At 36.6% G+C, this 20,009-nt stretch overlaps 2 protein-coding genes across 4 annotated transcripts in view; both read left to right on the top strand.

The window, feature by feature from the left end:
• Positions 1-19,809, top strand: part of LOC117273584 (UPF0057 membrane protein At4g30660-like) — a 148,424-nt gene extending 128,615 nt beyond the window's left edge. Inside the window, exons 2-3 of one of the 3 annotated variants that reach the window (XM_070188172.1) lie at positions 17,484-17,601; positions 18,332-18,487. In XM_070188172.1, coding sequence (XP_070044273.1) covers positions 17,512-17,601; positions 18,332-18,433 — 192 coding nt within the window. In that variant the 5' untranslated portion in view covers positions 17,484-17,511 and the 3' untranslated portion in view covers positions 18,434-18,487. Of the gene's footprint in view, positions 1-17,334; positions 17,602-18,331; positions 18,488-19,508 lie in introns of those variants that run through there. The other 2 variants (XR_004503593.2, XM_033652759.2) reach the window with 2 other exon arrangements.
• Positions 1,420-2,154, top strand: LOC138901022 (uncharacterized). The gene has a single exon (XM_070188747.1). It carries the CDS (start codon positions 1,420-1,422, stop codon positions 2,152-2,154), a length of 735 nt encoding a protein of 244 aa, XP_070044848.1.
• Positions 19,810-20,009: the final 200 nt, after the last annotated feature.

The raw sequence follows: 20,009 nt of genomic DNA, 5'->3' as shown, positions 1-20,009 counted from the left end.
GCTTTTCAAGAACCTCTCTTTAGTCTAATCATATCACATTTTGTCAGAAGATGATTATGGAAAGGAATAACTTCCGGATCAACACTTATTGTTGGTTGAAATTAAAAGAAATTTGATTCTGTCACATTGGGACAAATGATTATTATAAATTAGCCAAGAAAAAAACATTAAAGAAACGAGTAAGGTCCATTCTTTTAGGGGTCATTTGACATGTGAGATGAGGAATAATAATGTCGAGATTAGATACGAGATTATTTTATTCCGTATTTATCAGAATTTTTTATCCGGAGTTAGCAATTTCGAAATTAATTAATCTCACAATTGAATATTATTCTATCTCACATTAAGGGCCGCATAATACTCTCGAAATAAATACTAAAATGACAAAGATGACCTTCTCCAAAGCTCTTCTCCAAAGTCTTATAAACAATTCAAGGTTAAAATTGAAAATAAAAGTTTATCGCAACTTATCCAGTATACACCAAATATATATTTATATTATACCCCATATACCCTATTTTTATCCGATCAACAAACATCTTCTAATAAAAATATATTCACTAAATTAATCCCATCATTATTTAATTCTCATATTATAATCCTGGTATTATAATCTCGGAATAACTTATTTTCCTACCAAACAACCCTTTAATGTTGCCATTCTTAGTTTTTTTTTTTTTTTTTTGTTGTAATAAAGATTGTGTGGATAGGGATGATATCTTTTTCCACACAAATCTTAAATATAGCTCTAGGTTTTTAATACACAGATTTGCACTTTTGGCAATAAAATGCTTGGCAATAAAATAACTCTAGACCGCAGGAAAAAGGAGCTCTAGCATACCAAAATCAGCAGAGGCAACAATTTCAGCCTCAACAACCCATTCAACGTGATTTATAGGATCTAATGAAGGCTTTCATTATCAAGACGTATTAGAGGCTGGACGCTCATGGAGTAGCTATCAAAGAATTGGGCACTGGTTTGCGAAACCTGGAGAGACAAGTGGGACAGACTGCAACAATATTATCTGAGAGGGTTTCAGGCACTCTCCCCGCTGACACTGAAAAGAATTTCAAAGAAACAATGAATGTTGTAACTCTGAAAAGTGGGCAAGTGTTGAAAGATCCCACCCCGATCCAAAAAGAGGTGATACTTGAAAAAAAAGTGGGGAGTAACTGAAGAATGATGTTGATAAAAATAAGAAAGGCCTGATAAAAACTGAGAAGAAGAAGAAGAAGAAGAAGAAGAAGAAGAAGGAAGAAAAATCGAGAAGAGAGGAACCCGAGAAGAGCGAGCATATGCATGCTTTACCTTTTTCCCAAAAGCTATATAGAAAAAAGTTGGACAAGCAATTTGAGAAATTTCTGGATGTGCTGAAACAGGTTCATGTAAACTTACTATTTACAGAATTGCTCTTACAAATGTATGCTTATGCCAAATTTATGAAGGATATCCTGACAAAGAAGAGGAAAATAGAGGAGACCTCAGTGGTCAAGCTTACAGAACATTGCAATGCTATATTGCAAAATAAACTCCCAACAAAGTGTGAAGATCTAAGGAGTTTTACTATACCTTGCTCATTAGGGACTATAAATTTTGATAAGTCTTTATGTGATTCAGGTGCATCAATTAACTTAAAGCCTCTATCTATTTACAGGAAACTGGAGAAGGAGATTGGAGAGATAAGGTCGGTGCCAATATCTTTGCAGTTGGCAGACCAAACGACTTTAATACACGGAAGGGTAATACCCAAGGGAATAGTGGAATATGTGTTAGTTCGGGTGGATAAGTTTGTATTTCCTGTGAATTTTATATTGGTGAATATGGAGGAAAATAGGGAGGTCCCCCTCATCTTAAGAAGACCATTCTTAGTGACGGGCAGAGCGATATTAGATATACATGAGAGAAAACTCATGTTTAGAGTGGGTGAGGAGACTGTGACTTTCAAGATGGATATAGAAAAGAGGGTGCAAAAAGAAAAATCAAGTGCGAGTGTTGAGTGGAAAGTGAAAGGCTCAATAAATAAGGTTGCACTGAGTGAGAAAGATAAGTGTGGGGTGTACCACAAAAAGGCTGAGAAGAAGTTGTCTGCATGGATGTGTGCATTAGTTCGGGCACGAGGAATAGAGCCCGACTTCGACTCAGACCTCGACTAGATGTTTAGGAAAGTTTACTTTACCTTATGATTTTTAATTGTATGTCACGGGGACATGCCACAACTTAAAGTGTGGGGTGGGGGATAATCGTATGTTGTATGTATGTGTGTTAGTTTTGTTAGTTGTAGTAGTTGGAAAATTGAAAAAACCCATAAAAATTGAAAAAAAATCAACTTTTTCCAACGATGGATATCATTCGAAGGGTTTCTTGAGGAATTAAAGTCGAGGGAAAAAAGCCAAAAAAAAATTTCTTTTGTAGGTAGTGTAGAAATTCCCCCTTATTTTTCTTTATGTTGCGGTTTTTTCTAAGGGTTTTGTTTGAACCGGGTGTAGTTAGTTTTTATTTTTGTTAGGAGTAGGAAACCTTGTGCTATGATTAGAATTGAACGCAATATCTCTTGACTTTATTATTCCTTGAGAATAGTGAATGCTTTAGTTGTGACGCTTAGGCTCAGTTTTTGACTCTTGTATAAGTACATTAAATTGTATGATCTTAACTTTGCTTAACTGCTTTGACTAGAGTGTCTTGATAATCCAATCTTGAGTGAGTTATGTACCATGTATGTGTGAAGTTTTGTGTTATTCGGTGCATTGCATTTGATGCCTAGAACTTGTCCCGTGTGTTTGCAAAGCGAAATAGTAGTTATATTCAGTCTTGAAAGTGATATAGACATTTTTTTGTTGAGCCAGTTATATGCTTTTACCCACCTAATTATTATGTATCTTAGTTAACCCCTTTGAGCCTGTAATCCTGTTTCCTTGGCGACTACAATACAAGTCTTATCCATTTGTTTGAATTGACCATCTATTTGAACCTTTTACCTCTCGCGAGCACTTGAATTTGTTATGAACTTTATAAAAGTTGAAGTGTGGGGTGGTTGGTTTGGCTTTTGAGTAGAATTATTGAAATAAGGAGAAAGATGCATTGTTTTGAAGAAATAAGAGCTACCTGAATTGAAAAAGAAAGAAAGAAAGAAATGTATGATTGTGAAAAGTGTTCTTTGATAGTGGTAACTTGATGTAATTGTGCTTAAAGAAGTAGGGAGTTAATGTATATTGATGTGAAGGTGGAGTTTTGGTTTGACATAAGTGTGGGGTTTTGAACAATAAAATGTATGTATTAAAGTGCTTAGAGAGGTGTAGTCACTCTTATATCTAAATGTATCCTACTCGTCCCGCAACCAACATTACAACCAATGAAAGTCCTATTTGATCCTTGACTGAATGAGCTCAATTAGTAGAGTAGCACACTGCGGGTAAGCCTATGGTACGTCTTTTGTGGCATATGAATATTGTTTCTGGAGTGAGTGAATTCTTTCTATTTTGAGTTCCTAATTATTCTTAAATTTTATTCTGCGTGGAACTACTCTCTATTGTTGTGTGATGGCACTTGATTCATGAAGGAAAGGTAATGCTTGACCTCTGTGTTAGAGTAAGTGAGCGAGTTATGAAAAATATGTAGTGCTTTTGAGTCAATTTTTGAGGCTAGGATGTTACGGTATTGTGCTTAATCTGTTTTAAATATTCTTGGTATGATGAGCTAGGAGAGTTTTTGAAAAATGTCGTGTTCTATGTGAAGTGTAGTTTGATTGCTCGAGGACGAGCAATGTTTTAAGTGTGGGGTGTTGATTGTGGGCTATAATCTCGTATTTTAGTCGCTTATTACACTCTAATTTACTGCACTTTACTTGAATTTGAGCTTTAATTAATAGTGTTTTGCACTTATTGTGTGTTTTTTCCTTGTAGGAGTTATTTCGAGTTATGTAGATGTTATGAAATGAATTTGAGTGATTTAGAGCTTTGAAGTCTGAGTAAAAGCCCAAGGGATTAAGTCGGGATCGTGTTCGGGGGTTGAGGACCAAGTGTGGACGTCAAAACACAAGAAAAATCCGTACTCTGAGAAAACCTCATTGCTGCGGCGTGTGGGGCGCCGCGGCTGTGCAAATTCATGCTGCCTGTCATAACCAACTCTCTAAATTTCCTCACTAATGCCCCTCATGGAGCGTTGCCCCATGCGGCGCGCTTGTGCAATTTTTACAGAGTAAAAATCCTAATTCGGCTATGAGAATGTGATTTCGTCTAGGGCCGACCCTATTTGGTATAAATACATGGAAAAATGTTATTTCCTGAATTTTTGACACACTTTAGACCTAAGGAAGCTAAGGAGGAGTTGGAGGAGCAAAATCACAAGGATTTCATCATTCCTTCCTCACTCAAGACCCGAGTTTGGATCGAATTTATGTTTTTCTATACTTTAATAATATTTGTGATGAATTGCTCCATATTTATGGAGTAGTTCTCTTTAGGGTTTGATGAATTTATTGTATTGATGATTGTTTGTGGATTATAACTCTAGTTTTATGTATTGAATCATTTTTGGATGATTTAATTATTGCATTTATATTCACTTGTTCATGTAATCGAGAGAGGCATAACTTATGATATCTTTACATTATATTATTGGTTGAGTTCATTAATTCTTCTTAGTAATCGGAAGAGGCTAGTTGAATCATTGATTAAACCTAGCTAGGAGGATAATCGAGAGAGGTTCTCCTAAAGATCAATCCACTACGAAATCTTGCATATCTTTACAGAGCTTAAATTGGTTTATCTTGCGAGGTTGAGACTTAATCGAGAGAGGAGTTTCTGCTGAACATTTGAACTAATAATTGAGTGAATTCGAGAGACTCACTTGAACATTAGAAGTGAATTATCTAGAGTTAGATCCCAAACAATTATCTTGCACCTATCCTACCAAAACCCTATCTTCTCCTATTGATAACCTTCTTAACTTATTCCTTGTTTCGATTGTCATTAGTAAATACCTTTGGATTCTTAGTTAATTTTAGTTAGACATCTTATAAATCTCAACTTTTGATCATCTTGGATAGCAACCAAGCTAGAAACTACGAGAATACTGTTTAAATCCAATCCCTGTGGATACGATATTATATTATACTATTGTCACGACCCAAATCGATGGGCTGTGACGAGTGCCCGACTTCTACCTACCAAACACCCCTAAGCATACGTATAAGATATAAACATGAAATAAGTGTAGGTCATGCATAAAATCTTCCCCTAAACTGCTTAATCGTGTGAATAACATACGTGAGACGACATGCTCAAAAAATATATATACATATATGCGTATATAACGCCATCTGGTCATGGGTTAGTATACATGTATAAATGGATGCAATGCATAATGAAGTAAGTCAATAAGATCTCTCGGAATGTCATGAGACCCATGAACAGACGATATGAAAGTAGGACATATGGGGAATCCAAAGCATAGGCAACCCTAGTACTTCTAAGAGTAGATACATTTATGAAAGTTGTGTACTTGCTCATTTCGTTTGTATCATATAGATCATGCCTAAAGGAAAGAAAGGATAACCTTAACATACCTCAAGTCATCAATGCAACTCAACAACAAGCTTATGACAACTAGCGCGCCAACCCTATAACAAAGAAATATGTGTACAACTTAGATGGCGGTGGTATATCACGTATCTCAAATGATAACTCGATTCTAAAATAAAACGGGTAGCATTTTCCCTGATTCCACTGCTTCCTCAAGCCTACTATAGGCAATATACAAACACCATACAATCAGCAACTCAAAAACAACCCAACTACAAATCGGGACCTTCAATACAACAAAACCCCAAATATACCATAACACACTCAATCAATAAGTTATCAATTAACCTGAAATTGCAACAACAAGCGACCAGCCTACTACCCTACCACATGTGGCATTTCTCCACTCCCTTCATCCTTCCAAACTCCATAAATCAGCAGCACAATAGGCCAACATGAGTGGACTACAAAATAGTCCACTAAAAGTAAAATAAATTGAACTCACGGCTTCCGATCACCGTCCCGTGAGTTCTAAATATTAGGAAATGAATTTATCAACCTTACTTGATATTTAAAAGCATAAATACAGAAATTAGTCATTTTATTAACTATTAAATACATTTCAAAACTCAAACTATAAAGAAAAAGAGAGGCGATATAGCGGTACTTATGTCATAGGGATCGTTTTAATGTTATCGCTTCTTGATTTCGTGCCCGGGATGATAATCTTGTTTGAAGCCCTTGTAGAGAGCTTAAGGGTAAGGTTAGGGGTGTTATTTGTTCGTGCTCTCTATAAAAATGGAGAAAGAGATGAGATAAGGGATGTAAATATCCCGTTTTTAAAAGTCAAAAAGGTGCTACTTGGCACCCTCACATTTGCCCTTCTTCAAATGCTTATATATTTTTATCCGTATGTCGTATGATCGAACGGTTAAGAGATTTAAAAACTACATTCCAATACCTTCAATTTAGTATATAATATGTCCCAAAAGACCCTATATAGCATACAAAATTTATTGCTAAAAAAGCTCCATTACAGGGCAAATCCTTAGTCGGTTTTTTCGCAACTTTAATCCGATTTTTCTCAAACTTTATATTTTTTATCCAAACATTATATATAGCCATATTATGATTTTAAACTCATTTAAATCATGATTAACAAGTCTCATATTTATTTCGTCACCATGGGACGCACAAGGTGTAACAATCTTCCCCCCTTAGAAATATTCGTCCTCGAATGTTAAACTCCCAGAAATCTATAGAAATTTTGGCAGAGTCTCCTCTGTAACGGTACTACTACCAACCTATCACACAGAAAACCCAACAATACAAATCCACACAGGGCCACAATCATCAATAACACCAATGGCCTCACACGACCAATAACAATAACTAACATAAGAATCAAGTATCATATACATACCTAGCTGCGGTGTTTCAGTCTGATCCTCCTCCAGAAGCGGAAATAAGTGAGTATACCTAGTCTTCATTTCTTCTTCAGCTTCCCAAGTCATCTCTCCACATTATTGTTTCTCCAAAGTACTTTAACCGAAGATACATCCTTAGTTCTCAATCTCCAAACTTGTCTATCTAGTATAGCAATGGGAGCTTCCTCATATGATAGTTGCTCTGTAACCTGAACACCGTCAACTGGAATGACTTTATAGGAATCTCCAATACACTTACGGAGAATAGACATATGAAAGACTGGATGTACAAACTCCAAGTTGGAACGCAAGTCTAACTCATATGCTACCTGGCCTACTCTGCGTATGATCTTATAAGGTCCAATGTACCGAGGGCTAAGCTTTCCTTTCTTACCGAATCTCATAACACCTTTCATCGGTGATACCTTTAGAAATACCCAGTCGTCTACCTGAAACTCCAAGTCTCGTCGTCGATTATCTACATAGGACTTCTGATGACTCTGAGCTGCTAATAGTCTTTCCCTTATAAACTTAATCTTCTCAACTGCATGATGTGCCAACTTTGATCCTACTAACTTAGTTTCCCCAATCTCGAACCATCCGATAGAAGACCTACACTTTTGTCCATAAAGAGCTTCGTATGGAGCCATCTGAATGCTGGAATGATAACTATTATTATATGCGAACTCAATAAGTGGAAGATGATCGTCCCAGCTACCCCTGAAGTCCATCACACAAGCCCGTAGCATATCCTTCAGTGTTTGAATAGTACACTCAGCCTGACCGTATGTATGGGGATGAAATGCTGTACTAAGACTTACCTGAGTCCCCAATACTTTTTGGAAGGACCTCCAGAAATTAGCTGTAAACTGAGCACCTATATCTGAGATAATAGATATAGGGACACCATGAAGTCGTACTATCTCATTAATGTAAATCCTTGCATAATCCTCTACTGAATACGTAGTCCTGACAAGCAAAAATTGGGTTGATTTTGTAAGTCTATCAACAATAACCCATATAGAATCGAACTTACACTGGGTACGAGGTAAGCCTATGATGAAATCCATATTAATCACTTCCTATTTCCAAGTCGGAATCTCTATAGCCTGCAATAATCCACCGGGTTTCTGATGCTCAATCTTAACCTGCTGACAATTAGGCACCGAGCAACAAACTCTGCTATATCCTTCTTCATTTTGTCCCACCAGTATGTTTTCATGATATCATGATACATTTTCGTCGCTCCTGGATGAACAGAATAATGAGAATAGTGAGTTTCAAAGCACATAATTAGGTTCTAAAACATAAGATGACCTATCGGGTCATCACACTTTCATATTTCTACAGCACCTCGTGCCCATATTTCTATCAAAACCGCACGTACAACTCACGTGCCAAAATATCAATATATAAGATCCGCACGGACAACTCACGTGCTAATAATAAAATCACCATTTACTCACGGCAACTCGTGCCCACATCTCATTTCACAACTGCACGGACAACTCACGTGCCAATACCATAATAATTATATACCCACGTCACCTCGTGCCTACATTTCATATCACAACCGCTCGGACAACTCACGTGCCAATAACATATTTCGCCCTGCAATAGCCACAGGCTCACAATTTCAACATGTATTAGACTATTATCAAATTTACTGAATTAACAAAATAAGTTGCACAAGATATAAAAGTAATCACAAGAAAATCACAACATCACGTGAAAATCACCAGCACAATAACCCCACATCATCACATAACACCCCTGACAATAGCCACCCTTATCTCTCTTGTAGCCACCATTATCACTCCTATAATAGCCTCCCTTATCCCTCTGCCCTGACAATATCAATAGCCACCCTTATCGCTCCTATAGCCATCCTTATCACTCCTATAATAGCATCCCTTATCGCTCTGTTTAATAGCCTCCCTTATCACTCCGTCCAGACAATATCCCAACACACATAACAACAATGAAATGCCTCCCTTATGCCCGCATAATATCAATGGTGGGATGCCACCCTTATACGCTGTATAACAGTAACCCAAATCACACAATAATTCACACAGAATATTATCACAACAACACAACATAATCAACTCGTATTTATAAATTTCTCGTAGGCCACAACCTTTCCAAAGATATAACGAAATCAATTAATTTCACAACAGATAGCCTACGGCTCAACACAATGTATATAAAATCTCAAAAACAATAACAAGGATGGAAAAGTAACTAAGTAAGAACCAGTATTTTCAAAAGCATTTTCGGGGCAAGCTCCAGGGCGAGGCGTTCCAAAAAGGCCCCGGGGCGATGGTGTGGGGCGAAAGTCTCAAGAGGCGTACGCCCAACAATTCGGGGCGTACGCACGGGCGTTTGAGGCGCGTTTTTTTAGTGAGTAGTAAGTCCCAAATTATTTTAAATTAAAACAAAATTTGTTGAATAAGTCCTTCATATAATACCCAAATTCTCAAAAGTCAGTTTGGTAATTACTCAAAAGATTTAAAAATGAACTCATAAGTATTAAATTTAAAAGTCAAAACTTTTTTATTAATTGAAGCCCTAATTCATGGTCTTTCCCAATTCTTTATCTTGTCCGCTAGTGTGCTAATATCTCCCAAAAGCAATGAATATTTTTTTTTTTTACAAATACAAAGAAAACTTCATTCTCCTTCATAGCAGCAAGTTCAAAGTTCAAATTGTAGGTTAATCATACTTTTTGTTCCTCCATGTAGAAAATTTTATTCTTTTAGATTTAAGTTACTTGTGCTTGTAAGTAGCGTATAATATATTATTTTGACTAGTTTTTTGTGTGGATGGAGCGCGCGCGCGCGCACACACACACACACACACACACACACACACACACATATATATATAGTTTTCTTTAATTTTTATACAATTTTACCTGTTTATAAATATTTATTATTATTATTATTATATTTTATAAAATATTAAAAATTAAATACTTATGGGTCTTATGCCCCGTGCCTCAGGGCTTACGCCTCGCCTTACGCCCACACATTTTAAAACACTAGTAAGAACAACGCCTTTTTTAATCCAAATTTTTTATAAATATATTAATGCCTCATTTTATACTTATTTAATTAATTATCTGTAGATGAAAAATGCATAATATAATTATTTTCAGGAAATGTCAACTTAGCAAGCACACGAATTCACATAAAAATTAAAGTAGCAATCACACCAAATTACCATATAAAATAAATTCGACAAACAAAGAATGAGGCATGACAAATAAGGATTAATAAGTGTCAACAATTTTCAATTGAATACATAAAAATGCCTAAGCCTTTAAACCAATAAAATTTGTACATATAAGCCCAAGTATGTACTCGTCATCTCGCGTACACGGCTTTCATATTTTACAAAATGGCACATACGACTCAATGCCTAAGGGGTATTTCCCTCACTCAAGGTTAGGGAAGATGCTTACCTTTTTGAAGTTAGGCGTATATTCTAGAATAGCCTTCTTGCGTGAAATAACCTCTGTACAGCTCAAATCTAGCAAAATTAATTACATAACTTCATTAAAATTCATCGGAAACGATTCCGGATAATAAAACGTCGACTTAAAATTTTATTCTAAAAAGTCAACCCGAAAGTCAACGCGGGGCCCGCCTCTCGGAACCCGACATAATTTTTACGAAATCCAAATACCTATTCCGATACGAGTTCAACCATACCAATTTTATCAAATTTTGATAACGAATCGACCTCCAAATCCTCAATTTAAGGTATAGAAAATTTCTACCATTTTCAACCCAATTCACTAATTTCATAATAAAAGCAACAATAGATTCATGTATTTTAACCAAAATCGAGTTAGGAATTCTTACCCCAATGGTTTTCTTGAAAAACTCTCGAAAACTCGCCTCACCTGAGCTTTCTTCGTTCAAAATGGAAGAATGAGACGTAGTCTCATTTTTTGACTTTATTCTGCTGCCTAGGGGTTTGTTCTTCGCGTTCGCAACCCTTCCCTCGTGTTCGGAATCAAAATCCGAGACCTATACAAACCAAGTTCACTAGCGGTCAGACTTATGAATATTTCAAAACTTTTACTTTTTGTTTTTTTCGCCGAAATGCTTCAAATTATTCTACGGACTTCCAAATCCAAATTCGGACATACGCCTATGTCCGAAATCACCATACGAAGCTATTGGAATTATTGAAATTCTATTCCGGAGTCGTTTGCTCAAAATTCAAACTCCGGTCAACTCTTTTTGTTTAAGCTTCAAAAATAAGAATTGTTCTTTCAATTTAATCCTGAATCATCCGAAAATCAAACTCGACCACACACGCAAGTCATAATACACATCACAAAGCTGCTTGGGATCTTAAGTCACTGAACGATTTGTTAATTCACAAAATGACAAGTCGGGTCGTTACAAAAGCATTACCTTGTAGCAGTATATACCTTTAGGGGTGCGAAAAGTGGTAAGTTATTCATCCTTAGGTTCCATGCGAATTTGATTCCATCCATGAAATACATCTCCTCATATACAGTCGTGGATCAATCACGAGCTCCGGGGTAAGAAGAGGAAACTCATCCTTAGGACAAGCATTATTTAGGTTCCTAAAGTCAGCACAAACTCGGATTTGGCCATTATTCTTTCTTATAGTAACGACACTTGAAATCCATGTGGGATACTTAACTTCACGAACAAAACCAGCCTCAATAAGCTTGCTAACTTTAGTTTCAACTTTCAATCATAGGAACCAGTTTAGGTCTGAAGCGATGTTGTGCTTGCTTTACGGGACGAGCACCTCGTTTGACGGCGAGATGATGAACATCCACCTTGGGATCTAAACCTGACATCTCTTTGTAACTCCAAGCATTCTTCTTAAGTAGATCAATATATTTACTCTCTTTATCACCAGTTAGAGAGGTACTTACATATGTGGGCCTTGGATCTTCAACACCTCTGAGGTTGACTTCTTTTAGTACATCAACCATTGTCTTTACCCCTTCTTCAAGCTTAGGTGGTGCATCTTTAGCGTCTTCATTCTCTTTAGGATAACCATCATTGAAAGATATGTGATGACATGCATAAATATCAAGCCACTTTTGCATAAATATCAATGAGATGAAGCATTTTGTTCGTCATGAATGGTGATATGATATGATGACCCTATACTTTATTCATCTTTCTCATGTTCCTTAGTGTGGACAATAGTATGATACTTTGCTTTGAGGACCTCTCCGCATGAAACTACAAATTGTTTCTCTCGCCCCATGCTAGAAGGAATCAAACTAGGGCAGTTCGTGGTTAAAATCTCTTTTTTAGCGAAGATAGGTGCTTCGATCCTTCTATTACTTCCATGACGCTTGTGTTCCTTCTTTAATGGTCCCAACCTATCGAAGACGGAGGTCCTTTGTTTTGTAAGTCGATCAAAAATAGATTGATTCTCATTAAATGCCGTAGACTCTTCTTTAGTAGTAATGTAGTTACAACTTGCCCTTTTTATAGAGATACATATTGGCGCGAGTTGTTTGTAACCCAAACCTTCACATGATTGTTTCTAGGGGTACCCTTTCTCCATCATCATCTTTTGAGTAGGGTTAGAAGCTTCAGGTGGGAGCTTTCCCAACTTGGATGGTTCATTAGGATCATATCCAGCTTTTGCCAACAACTTGTAGGCATTTGGGTCAAATCCCTCTTCTGTGCACTTTACAAGAAGTGCTAGATTTAGAAGTGAATTATGGTTTGATGATTTAACAAACCCTTTAAGCAACTTTATAGACGACTTAATTGCATCAATCCACTTGATAGGAATGGTCAAGTCTCCTAACACATTACCTTGTAGTTCAGAAGATGGATCTTCAACCAACCTTGTTTTAGGGACATAGCAAAGAACATGAGTCACTTTCTTACATAAAGATGCCTCATTCAATTTGTTCCTATCATAAAGCACCTGATCTTCTTCAACCGTAATCTTTGACTTGCTAGTTGTGATATCAACCTTCTTTGCAACACTTTTGGTAAACATCACATCATCAACCTTAATCTCATTTGAGATATAATTCTTTAAGTAGAATTTTTCATATGCAAAGTATGATTCAACCTCGGTAAAGGGCTTATCATCAACAACTATCTTCTTTTCGACCTTATCTTCACAATACTTCAAGCATTGATGGTAGGTGGATGAAACCACTTTGTTCTCGTGTATCCATGACCTTCCTAACAAGATATTACATGAGGTATTTGCATCGATCACGTGCATCCATGCACTCGAATGCATATTTCCCATATTTATTTCCAATTTGACAACCCCTATAGCTCTTTGCCCCTCTTGACTGAATCCTTGAATCATCAAACGACTTTCAAATAGTTTGTCCATCGGTATGCCAAGCTCTTTGACAATTCGAATTGGGAGGATATTGACACCAGATCCATCATCAATCAAAATTCTGCTTACTCTCTGTTCACGCACAAATCCAACCATAAACAAGGGACGATTATGGTGTGTTTCACCAAGTAAAAGATCATCATTAGTGAATGTGATTTTCGCATCACAAGTGTCCACTTCTTCAAAAGGTCGCTCAGTGAGTTTTTAAAACAATGGAAGCGGCAGCAATGGTGGACTTTTCTTCTTTTTCTCTTCTTCATCTGCTTTACAACATGAGGCCTTGATATCTTCACAAGAAACTTGTGTGCGTAACCAGCTTGGCAGGAGTTCATCCAATGTTACTGGACGACGTAGCCTTTGATAGTGATTCTCCTCCATTTTTGTTTTCTTCCAATTCTTCTTTTTGTTATTTTCTTCTTGTGTCTTTTTACCATTTCCCCCCTAGTCAATTGCTTATTTGACTCCCTTTGTGAATTTGTCTTACAGCATCTCCGCCGAGTCACAAGAATCCAACCTTTATCATCAGTTTGACCATTACGTGATTCACTTTCCTCTACTACTACTTTATTCACTATAGAGAGAAGCAATGGTTTGCTCACATCGATAGGTTCAAAGTCACCAAATTTAATCATATTTGGTGGTGATGCAGTTTGGATGCTCTCATATTCATGTACTTCAACAAAATTGCAAAAGACAATGGGATCAAGTGAACCAAAAATGACAGAGACTTGATTTAAACTTTCCTTCTCATCCTCGTGCAAGATTTTTCCTTCAGCAGCCAAGTCCATGACTTTTTCCTTGAAGATGAAGCACATATCAATAGGGTGGCCAATCAACCGATGGTACTTGCAATAATTTGGATCATTAGTCCTTCCAGCTTCGTGTGGACGTTTCATTTCAGGTAACTCAATGAGTTCTTCAAAAATTGTTGGAATATCAGAGTCTAAGAATGGATATTCTTTCACTTGCATTTCCTTCAGAGTTAACATTCGGCCAGCTTTATCCTCTAAGGATGTTGTCTTCACACTTTTCTTCTTATTCACTTTTGTAGTGACCTAATGGCGAGGCATCAACATTCACTGATTCTTTGCTCTCATACTTTGGCACAAATTTGCCTCCTTTCTTTATTTCTTATTTATCCTTTCCTTTGCGAGGTTCATAAACAGGTGGCCCTTGATTTCCACTTGAAAACATGCTTAACTCTATATCATGAGCACGTGTAGCCAATTTTTCAAATGACTTAGGCTTGATACCCTGTAGAATGTAGCGAAGTCCCCAATGCATTCCTTGGATACACATTTCTATTCCAGAAGCTCCACTAAGTCTGTCTTTGTAGTTGAGGCTTGCATTCCTCCATCGATTGATGAAATCAACAACTAGTTCATCCTTCTATTGACGCGTGTTTGTGAGTTCAACCATACTTACAGTACGCCTTATGCTATCGAAGCGATTGAGAAATTCATGTTCAAGTTGCTCCTATCTATCGATGAAACCAACCTCGAGATTAGTGTACCAATCAAAAGCATTTCCTTTTAAGGAACGAGCAAACTACTTGATAATAGGTTCCAGCATTATTACAAGTTTTGACGAAGTGTGCAATGTATTACTTTTGATTTTCTTTACCATCAAATTGTATACGAGGAGTTGGCAGTCACAGAGGCAAAGACTGCAACATTTGGTACGAGGAATTGGAGAACAAAGGCGGAGATAAAAGTTATTCCGGCTGGACAAGGTAAAAGAGAGGAAGGCTGGGATCTGGACCAAGTGAGGTATATCAAAGACGAGGATGGTGGAGTTTTGATGGGAGGGGCTCCGATTAAGTGGAGATGACAGACCTACTTTCATAAACTTCTGAATAAAGAGGGGGACCGGAATATTGTGCTAGATGAATTGGGGCATTCCGAGGGTCACCGAGACTTTAGATATTGTAGGCGCATTAAGGTTGATAATGTCCTGGGGGATATGCGTAAGATGAGTAGGGGCAGAGCAACCGGGCCAAACAAAATTCTAGTAGAATTCTGGAGGTTTGTGGGTTGAGCAGGCTTGAAGTGGTTGAGTAGACTGTTTAATGTTAATTTCAGGACGAAGAGGATGTTGGATGAGTGGAGGTGGAGTACGGTGGTACCATTGTACAAGAACAAAGGTGATATCTAGAGTTGAAACAACTATATGGGTATCAAGTTGCTGAGTCATACTATGAAAATATGGGAGAAGGTGGTGGAAGTGAGGGTGAGGAGGACAATGTATATATCCAACAACCAGTTCAGGTTCATGCTGGATCGTTCTACTACAAAAGCGATCCACCTTATTAGGAGGTTGATGGAACAATATGGGGATAAGAAGAAGGATCTGCACATGGTGTTTATTAACCAGAGAAAGCATATGACAAGGTCCCTAGGGAGGTTCTTTGGAGATGCCTAGAGGCAAAATGTGTGTCGGTTGCTTACATTAGGGCGATTAAGGACATGTATGATGGAGCTAAGATTCGAGTTGGGACTATGGGAGGCGACTCAGAGCACTTTCCGATTATTATGGGGTTACACCAAGGATCTGTGCTCAACCCGTTCTTATTTTTCCTGGTGATGGACGCACTGACATACCATATTCAAGGGAGGTGCCATGGTGTATGTTATTCGTTGATGACATAGTTCTGATTGATAAGATGCGAGGTGACGTTAACGAGAGGATGGAGGTTTAGAGACAAGCCTTTGAGTCTAAGGGTTTCAAGTTGAGCAGGACTAAGACTGAATACCTGGACTGCAAGTTCAGCACCGAGTCGAGGGAAACGGGCTTGGACGTGAGGCTTAGATCACAGGTCATCCCCAAGAGAGGAAATATCAAGTACATTGGGTCAGTTATCCAGGGGGATGGGGAGATAGAGGTGGGGTGGATGAAATGGAGATTAACATCTGGAGTCCTGTGTGACAAGAAAGTGTCACCGATACTCAAAGGTAAGTTTTATAAAGCGGTGGTCAGACCGGCCATATTGTATGGGACAGAGTGTTGGCCAGTTAAGAACTCACATATACAGAAGATGAAAGTAGCAGAAATGAGAATGTTGAGGTGGATGTGCAGGCACACCAGGATGGATAAGATTAGGAATGAAGATATTCGGGAGAAGTGGATGTGGCTCCTGTGGATGAAAAGATGCGGGAAATAAAACTTAGATGGTTCGGGCACATGCGAAGGAGAAGCACAAATGCCCCAGTCAGGAGGTGTGAACAGTTGGCTTTGGTAGGTTCGCGAAGAGGTAGATGGCGGCCTAAGAAGTATTGGGGAGAGGTGATCAGGCATGACATTGTGTGGCTTCAGATTGCCGAGGACATGACCCTTGATAGGAAGGTGTGGAGGTCGAGCATTAGGGTAGTAGGTTAGAGGTAGCTGAGCATTTTTCTACTTCGTACCGGGTGTGAGGCTAGTCTGATAAGGTTTTGTCTTAGGCTGCTAGCGATTATTGTTGTGTTCACATTACTCTTCCGTTTTTTATAGTATCGGGCCTTATTTACTGATTATTGTTATTGCTTTTTATCTATTTTCTGATTCTTATGATGTTGTTATTATTTCTATGTTTTCTGTTGATGGTACTGATATATTGTCTCTTTTCGTCTTCTTGAGCCGAGGATCTATCAGAAACAACCTCTCTACTCTCCGGGGTAGGGGTAAGGTCTGCCTACATACTATATTCCCCAGACCCTACTCGTGAAAATTCACTGGGGTTGTTTTGCTTTCATTCCATGTTCATTTACCAAGTAAAACTATCGTCTCAGTCTACGAAATGTTAAGGACAACTATATTAAATCATACTATCTAGGATCCGAGATAAAAGGTCACATAAAGAAAAAAAATAAGGAATTACTAAGAGAACTAAGAGAGAGTGAAAAGTTGTAGAAGATATATTGGTGTCATTATGTTGAAAAAATAAAAAGAAATTGAGTTTTCAATTAAATCAAATTAGAGCATAGATCTTATAAATGAAAGTAGAAGAATAAGGAATTAAGACTGAAGATCCTACATTTTCGTGGGTTTGAATCTTGAATAAATTATTCCCTTAAGACCAGCAAAAAACCAAATTTCATATACTTATAGCAATATTAGCACATAAAAACTTCACTCTATATTTCCAATTTTTCAAGTTTATTGAAATTTAAAATTTTAGAACTTTTCTCATAAAACAAATTTGTAGATGGCTTCAAGATGTGAAGTTTTCTTGGAGATCTTGCTTGCAATCTTAGTTCCACCGCTTGGAGTTTTCTTTAGACATGGTTGCTGCAGTGTAAGCAACCCCCCCCCCCCCCCCCAACCCCAACAATCTGTTTCATTGTTTTTTTTTTAAATTTATTTAAACTTCAGTATTACTAGTTCAAGATGACATGCATGCATTGTTAAATTGCATCTAATTAGGATGTGACTTAGCGGTCAGTAAAGTAGGTGAAAATCATGAAAGATTAGGATTTAAATTTATTAAATACATGTGCTGGCGGAGAATGGTAAATATTGATTTCATAATCGAAATGTGCACGAACCAAACATAATGATGAGAGCATATTGTAACATGAGTGTATTTATGCTCACACTTCCGACCAAGATGATGTGTATTACAAATTTTTTTTTAGAATGTGGAGTTTTTACTAAGCTTCTTCAAATAAATAAAGAAGATGCTTGAGTATTTTGAACATTATCCTCTTACATCTTAAGCTTGTAATGACATAAAAAAAAATTGCTTCGCAACAAAAAAAAAAAAAATCTTTGATTTGCATTCAAGAGTGTAATCTAACGATAAATGAAGTGGGTCGAGAATTATGAGGTCTCAATTTCTTCCCATCTATCTAAATTTTCGTAGACATAAATACTTATGCTGGTAGAATGTAACAGATTCCCCGTAAAGTTAGCCGAGATGCGGTAAACTCATCCAAAGACCACGATTATAAGAAAATTATTCAATTCTCTGTCAACGGGAGGAAATTGGCTAACATACTTTTAATTCTTTTCTTTTGGTTTTGCAGTATGAGTTTTTGATCTGCTTGATTTTGACACTACTAGGTTATGTTCCAGGGATCATTTATGCAATCTATGCTATTGTTGTTCGCGGTCATGATAAAGATTGATTTCTTCGTACCTGCTTAAACATTAATTGATTGAGTTTTACCTGATCGAATAGTCCAGGTGCACAAGTCGATTTGTTGATGTGCATTACATAAATAAATTGGCATTGCGTTTCTATTGAACTTCTTCACTTAAGTTAAGCAAACGACTAATAGCTTGTTTGGCCAGACTTCTAAAATCAATTTATTTTGATAAGTATTTCTTTTTCAGAAGTGTTTTTTCATAAAGTACTTTTGGTGAGTAGCAGTTTGTGTTTGGTTAATTAATTTGAAAAACGTTTCTGAGCAGTAATTAGTGTTTAGCTAAACTTTTAAAAAGTGATTCTAAGTGTATTTTGTTTTTCAAAAGTGGTTTTCAAAAAAGTATTTTTGGGAGAAACTATTTTTTTCTGCTTCTCCAAACCTGCTACTCAAAAACACTTTTTTCCTTCTAAAAGTTGGCCAAACACTTCAACTTTTGAAAAATAATAATATTTTTTTTGAAAAATAATACTTTCGAATTTGAAAACGCCAAACAAGCTATATATTAATTCCCTTTTTCAAGAGGATGTAAACGCCTCTTCCAATGTTTTGGAAGATTATTCTTTTACTTCTTAAGGGTTTAATGATATCTTTTAGTTCTGGTAAGTGGTAAACCGAGAGATAATATATTTCTTGTAACGTCAGTATCATTTATCGGTTCATCCTACGTCTATTATTTTTCTATTAGTTTATTTCAAACAGAATGATACATTTTTTTTATTAAAAAACTTTTATAGCTACATAAATTAAGGTATATTTAAAATCACAAGTTTTAAAATTTTTATAGCCAGACAAAGTTTAGAAATACTTAAAGATCATAAGTTTCAAAAATCTTTCTTTCGTTACTAAACTTTATGACAAATTAAACTACGACAAATAAACTGGAACGGAGGTAGTATTAAGTTAATGTATCATGCTTAGTGACCAAAAAAGCTTAGAATATCTGTAAAAACGTATTTCATTCTGCCCAATTTATGTGTCACTTTTCGCTTCCCGGGATTCAAACTATGTTAACATACGAAATTGACTAACTTTTTTTTTTTTTTTGGTTTTGTAGTGTGAGTTCTTGATATGCTTGATCTTAACCCTACTAGGGTATGTTCCTGGGATTATTTATGCAATCTATGCTATTGTGGTTCGTGGTCATGACCAAGATGAAGAATGGCGTCCTCTTACTGCTTAGCTACTTCTATCTTTTCATTTACATTTTTTTTCACCTATATTTTTTCTGCTTTTGGATAATAGAAAAACAATAATTCAAGATTACTTGATCTAGAGAAATCACTAGTTAGACATAAGCTTGGTTCTTTAATTTCAGAAATTAATAAAAAAGTTTTGGCATGTCTTTATTATTCTAACTTAATATTGCAGTCTCTTGCTGTCCAATTAGTTGTGTCACTCGAGTGCCTCGATCTATTTGCTATTCTCTTCACGTTGATTTCTCTTTTTGGATATAGATTTAATTGAAAATATAAAAAAATAATTGAAGTTGTATTGTAAAATAATTTTTGTAAGTTGAAATTGTGTTTAGACATACATTTTACTTGGAAATAAAAAA

The sequence above is a fragment of the Nicotiana tomentosiformis genome, chromosome 11, assembly GCF_000390325.3.
Source record: "Nicotiana tomentosiformis chromosome 11, ASM39032v3, whole genome shotgun sequence".
Taxonomy (NCBI): Eukaryota; Viridiplantae; Streptophyta; class Magnoliopsida; order Solanales; family Solanaceae; genus Nicotiana; species Nicotiana tomentosiformis.
The sequence above is the reverse complement of the archived record's forward strand: the minus strand, read 5'-3'. Positions and strand labels throughout refer to the sequence as shown.